The sequence below is a fragment of the Stegastes partitus genome, unplaced genomic scaffold (assembly GCF_000690725.1).
Source record: "Stegastes partitus isolate 25-593 unplaced genomic scaffold, Stegastes_partitus-1.0.2 Scaffold180, whole genome shotgun sequence".
Classification (NCBI taxonomy): Eukaryota; Metazoa; Chordata; class Actinopteri; family Pomacentridae; genus Stegastes; species Stegastes partitus.
In genome coordinates this window covers 627,960-634,411 of record NW_007577911.1, presented here as the reverse complement: position 1 = coordinate 634,411, position 6,452 = coordinate 627,960, and the positions used below count along the sequence as shown (strand labels likewise).

At 40.5% G+C, this 6,452-nt stretch overlaps 1 protein-coding gene across 1 annotated transcript in view; it reads left to right on the top strand.

Annotated features, from left to right (window-relative positions):
• prrg3 (proline rich and Gla domain 3) overlaps window positions 1-6,138 on the top strand; it is a 9,684-nt gene extending 3,546 nt beyond the window's left edge. The window contains exons 2-4 of the mRNA XM_008280068.1: window positions 258-306; window positions 1,079-1,239; window positions 2,129-6,138. Coding sequence (XP_008278290.1) covers window positions 297-306; window positions 1,079-1,239; window positions 2,129-2,680 — 723 coding nt within the window. The 5' untranslated portion in view covers window positions 258-296 and the 3' untranslated portion in view covers window positions 2,681-6,138. The remainder of the gene's footprint in view (window positions 1-257; window positions 307-1,078; window positions 1,240-2,128) is intronic.
• Window positions 6,139-6,452: the final 314 nt, after the last annotated feature.

The window sequence follows — 6,452 nt, the reverse complement described above, 5'->3', positions numbered from 1 at the left end:
GTGTGTGAATGAGTGAATGAGAAACACATTGTAAAGCGCTTTGGATAAAAGCGCTACATAAGTGCAGACCATTTACCATTTAGCAGACAAAGTATGACCCCCATAAAGCCACGGTAGAATACAAATTACTGTACTTTGTTTTAACATCTTGCTGAGAAAGTTATTGACATTAATCATAATTTTTTCCACTTGGAGATGGTGTTAAAAAGATTTTGTTATTTGTGATGTCTAATGTTGTTGCTGTGTTCTCCCTGTAGATCTGCGCTCTGTCAGAGTGTGAATAGCAGGGCAGGAACATGGCCGCAGGTGATCACAAAACACACACACACTAAGCTAAGATCAATAATGTTTTTTACCATCTGGTTTGTTGCTTGGATTGCTATTTCAAAGAGAGGTCAACGTCTTCTCAAACAGACACATATACAGCCAGCTCCAGCCCTCCATCACTGGTGTAGTCTGGCTGACTGCTGCTGATTCTTTTTTGTGCCACTTTGAAGTCAAAGAAGTGACGACCAGCCGCCTGACTGATCAACTCGGTCTGGACTAGACTTACCAAGTCGCTTGTGCCTACATTTTTTAACTGGCTTTAATGTTTTTCCTAATTAAATTTGGCATCATCACAGCAAAAATTGTGGACACAGATTTTAGCGAATTCAGGTGATAGAACCACCGGCTACATGTGTTGCTCAGTTTAATTTTTACTTGTGCACATCTGGGTTGTGGCTTCAGAATTAAGAGTTTTGCATAAAAATAAAAAATTACTCGCAAAGCAAATGTTCCATTTCTGTGGGCACTAATGGTTGGACTGTACAACCCCATAATGTATTATATTAGTCAACAAGAAGTCATATGGCACATTATAATCTGACTAAGGATTGATGGAAGTCAGAGAATATCACTGCTCTGTGGTAAATGCAGAGCTGGACTTCCTTATCAGTTATATCAGCATAGTGCTTTAAAACATTTGGTTACACATCCATAGCGATGCAAGCTTGTCTTTGAATATGTTGCAGGCCACATATCCTCTTCAGCTGTCGGACGGCTAAACTTTGGTTTTTGTTTCAATACTGTGTTGCAGCATTCCTCGATGGCAAGGGTGCTCATTCCATCCTGAAGCGTTTCCCTCGAGCCAATGGGTTCCTGGAGGAGTTAAGACAAGGAAATATTGAGAGGGAGTGTGGTGAAGAGAGCTGCAGCTTTGAAGAAGCCAATGAAGTATTTGAGAACAAAGAGAGAACGGTGAGCCACTATTTTGAAGTCAGCGTCCTGTAAGGTGTCTGTGAAGATTCTCAGTCATCCAGGTCATGGTTATTCTTGTAGATTAATCGTAGCAACTGGACTTGCTTGAGTTCCTTTAAGACGTTTCACCTCTCATCCAAGAGGCTTCATCACCTCTGACTGACTAGTTGGGAGTTCCAGATACTTCTATCTTTAAGAAGTCATTAACACTGAGCTTCGGTTTCAGCTGGGGGTTGTTGCTCCTCCCCCTCGTTATGTGAGTCATTCGTGCTCCGCCTGCCACAACAGGGTTCGAACCTTCAACAGCCCCATCAAGAAATTGTTATTTATTTTTATTTATTTAATTAGATTTTGTTTTATTTTTAAATTTACATTCAGCCTTTAAAAAGCCATTTTACAGCCTATGATCGGGAGCAGTGGATACTTTGGGTCCTGTGGGTTGCGGGGTGTTGCTTTCATGGATTGGACTTGTTTTGGTGCAGGCTGGGTTTATGCTTCGTCGTGTTTCTCAACTCATTCTTGAGCCATTTTTGTAGTGTGGCAGGGTGCTCTGTCCTGTTAGGGATGTCCAGCATTGGCGAGTGCTAATGGTTATGTTCTTATGGTTAACAAAGTGAAAAAGTCTGAAAACAAACCTGACTGACACTAGACCAGTCTTGAGGAAAACATTTCCAGGGTAGCTTTGCTCACATTTTTTAAAAGCTCCTTTATGGAATTCATCAACATAAACCTGGTATAAGTGTTAATGTGGCTTTATGAAACTGTGTGGTTATTGTTAAACTCTTTAAACATGCAGCAATCACAACTCTGACTTTAGTGTCAGTTTATGTCGTACTCTGAAATAAAACCCAGTTGTAAATGAATAAAATGTCCTATTGTTCCTTTTCAGATGGAGTTTTGGAAAACTCGCAGCATCTACACCGTGAGCAGCAACGGTGAGGAGCGCTCAGAGCGGGCCAACACGGTCTACATGGTGGTTCCTCTTCTGGGCGTGGCCCTGCTCATCATCATTGGTCTCTTTCTCCTTTGGAGGTGCCAACTTCAGAAAGCTAACCGTCAGCGGCCCGCCTACACCCAGAACCGCTACTTGGCTAACAACCGCAGCAACCGCAGCCTACCACGCATTCTTGTTCACCGGGAAACTGGTGCACAGACGGAAAGCTTGCGCCAGGAGTCCAGCTCAAATCCCACTGTAGTAATGAGTGGTGTTGAGAGAGGTGGAGGTTCCCAGTTGGACTCTCACAGCCTCTACCAACAGAACACTGGTGCTCTCTACGTCCAGGACTCTTCCCTGTCGGTGGGTTCTCGGCTTTCTGGGGCCACACCACCTCCATCTTATGAGGAGGTGACAGGACACATGGAAAGCAATGGTGATGAGATCTCAGCACCTTCGTTCATCGACCCTCCACCCAAATACGAGGAGATCATCAATGAGAAATGAAACAGAGTAAGAATTAATGCTGCCATGGCTATCGCTTCCTCTCTGAAGGAGTTGGTGCTGCTCTTCGCTAAAACCCAGACAGACCCATTTTATGGAACTTTGTTTCACTCATGGGTGCCAAATAAAGCCAGCAGACATGTTTTCATTCACAGTATGGCCCATATGGCCTTGTGTTGTTAGGTTCATGCAGCAGCTGGCCTCTCACACCTGCTGCACAGTCTCTGTGACTGTAAGGTTTTTTTCTGAGTGCATTTCACACGACTTGATACTCACATATATGACGGTAGAAGTATTCCAAGTCTAAGTCAGTGTTGTTTAGCTAGATGTTGTCTTGGTTTGTTGTTTTATGACTTTGGTATTCACAGACATAATGAAGGATGAAGCACATACGTGGACAAGATTAAAAAGCATGTCAGCATGCACGACAGCACGTTAACTCGAAAGGAAAGACCCATAATCAACAACCAGCTGTCGTCAGAGTCATTATGCTACATCTGTATTCCAATTAGACGATTCAAGTGCCAACAAAACTAAACTTACTTACTTGACCATGCCAGGCCACCTCCACACACCACTTGTTGATTAGCTGTCGGAGTAAATACTTCAGTATTCACATGTTCACCTTAGCAACTGCATATTCTCACTGTCAGACAGTCCCCCTCACAAAAATGCCTCAGAAAAAAAGAGATGCGTGCCATGGCTTCATGGTGATTACAGGAGGGAAAGAAAACCAATGTGGAGCCAAGGACTGCACTCTGTTTCCTGCTTCAGGTAGAATTGTATAGGCCACAGAGTTCTTAATAATCATTCCTTAGCACTGTGCCATACAGAGTCAAGTGTATTTTCTGCCAAATGTACAATGTCTTAACATTCCGCATAAGTGCTACCTTACCGTGACCGGCAGCCTACTTGTGGATCAAACTGATATCGACTGTGTGCAGGCCTCCTCGCTGCTGCTGTTTATGGTGGGGGTTTTGTATTATTAAGTTACAGCTAGGGATATTTCTATTTGTTGTTTGTTAGTTTAAATTAGTACATCAGTGTTAAAATGATTAGTAGATTAGTTAATTGAGAAAAATATCTATGACAGCTTTGATAATCATTTGAGGTTATTTACTGAAAAAAAATGCCAAAAACTTGTCCTAAAACCTTTGTCTCTAAACCTTCTCTTTAAGTGGCTTTGCTTGTAGTGCCATACAACATGGGACAAAATGAACTGCTGCACAATGTAGGACAAGCATCCATGAGGTAGCTGTAAGCTGGGGCAGATTAAGAGAAAATATAGTTCAAGATATAATTCTTTAACCGGATGATTCACAAAACACTCATATTCACAAATGCACCATCACAGTTCTGTGTATGTGAATGCATGATGTGCACTGTGTGTAGATGTTCACATCCATCCATGCTAACCATCAGTGTCGGTTCATACAGTTTAACAAAGTGTGAAGAGAGTGTGTGTGAGAGAAACAAAACCTAAAGGGTCATTCCATGAAACTCAGTGGCTCCCACCTGACCCCCTCATTTTTTTTTATGTCCACAAACTTTAGAATATCTATTAAAGCCATGCAAATTTTTACCTTCCTGCAGGTAATATTTACTGAGTTACAGGCCCTTCAGGTGCTTAGGAGTAGGTCTAATTTGTTCTATTTTCAGATAATTTTCAGCCCTCGTCACTTCTGAAGTGCAGGAGATAGCAGCGTTATACTTCCAGGATCAAAAACACACTTGACGTCTGTTCTTAAGAAGATAAACACTTCTTATTAAATATTCATTGTTCAGCATGATGTTCTCTGTAGCCAACTTAAACATAATGGGATATGTCACCAGTTTAGTGTCTATGACATAAACTAATTAAAAACTAGCATTGGTACCTAGAATATGTTATCTACTGTTAATTCACCTGAAAAAACATGACAGTGCAGTTTGGGTAAACTTTCGCGGGTCGTGTCACCGTGTGGGGGTGGGTGGTTGATCAAAACAAGTGAAAGCGTTTTTGTCCTCTCTAGTCACTAAAGTAACTACCAAGACTTGGCAACAGGTGGTTGACTAACAATGACAACACATTTTATTGTACCATAGGTTGCTGTGGTGAGGAATTAACTCTGGTATGTTTGGGTATTTCTGCCAGGTATGTGATGCCTACAGGTGACCTTTTTTTCCTCTGGGCTACTCAGAACCGCGGTCACCCAAACAGCTAAAATGCTAACTGTACCGTTATCAGTCTATGCATATCAGATAGTAACTGTCAAACAAGAAATCAAGATACATCAGTCAGAGATTTATTAACTCTCATACTGACATCTTTGTCAACTGGCCTATGTACAACAAAAGCATAACAGAATTATTGAAATTCAAATGTAGGTTTTGATGTGCCACCCCAAGATATTCAATGACCCCGTTTTGCCACCCCTATGAAGAATTTCTGGGGGCATTCCTGTGATGACAGAAGTTTGGAGCTGCACTGGAGGAATAAATATGTCAAATTTTACATTTTTTAAAAAGTTTTACAGCAAAAGCAAAAGCCGTTTTTTAGTGCGTAAAATATAAGGTACCAGTGTGTTAATCTTTGAATTAATTGTAAATGTCTCTTTTCTACAAGAATGTATTTACTTCTTTATATATCAGAAATCAACATAATTTGCCATCAGGGGCCAATCCTTTTGCACACAGCTGTATAGTTCTTCTAACATATGGCAAACTGCTGAACCATTGCCAAGAGGCTGCAGGTTTCTCTGCATATAGTGTTTGGTTGGTGCCTTTCAGGAGATAGTTAACTGTTATGGATTCATCCCGACTTGAGGTTAGAGAGAACGTGACCATGTGTTGTGTTGTGTTGATGTGTGATTAAGAACTAGATAGGCTAAGTACTAAGGTGTGGGGACTTGTGTGGTTAGGAATTAGAAATCAGACCAATTTTTGTCATGCAAGTTTTAGACAATTAGATATTCAGGTTTTCTTTTCATAGTGGTTTTACAGTATACATAGTTCATAAAGTGTGTAAATGTGTAAAGAAGTGTGCTTTTTTTTGTATTTTTACAAAAACAGGTCAAATGCACTTGGTGTTTTACAGTTATATGCGTACTGATTTATGTCAACTGGATTTGTGTAACTGAAAAAGAGTATTTTACAGCAAGTGGTGGTTCGTGGTGTCTACTAAACGAGTTAGGAGAACAAGATCCTATGAGTGCTAGTGACTCGTTCACCAAGTCTGTGCTTCAGCAGTGAGAGCTGTCCCTGAGCTTTTACTTATATTGTTGCATATTAGTGAAGCTTTGTTTCACCACATCTAAGAAGGTGCATTTACAATTTTCTACCAGTGTCTTATTTTTTATTCTTCTCTGAAATTATTCACTGCCTTTCCCACTGCCTGCAAGTGTTTCACATGGGCCTTTGTTTTATTACATTTTAAAAAATAAATATTCTCTGTTTTCAACATAATAAATGATTAATCAGTTCTTGGTGCCAAGTTGAATTTTCTTTCTATCAGAATGGATGCATTGCAGTTGCTCTACAGTTACTAGCTTATTTTTATATGTCTTATATTTAGGGTCCGAGCACCCAAAAGGGTGGAAGGTACTTCCTGAAAAAAAAACACTTAGTGTTTTGGTCCTAAAAATTTTAAAGTTAATAGTAGTCTTTCCTCTGGTACAGTACCAGGGGATTTTAAACATGCCGTAGTACGACCCCTACTTAAAAAAAGTGGCTTTGATCCCACCATCTGTTCAAATTTCAGGCCAATCTCAAATCTTCCATTCATCTCCAAAATATT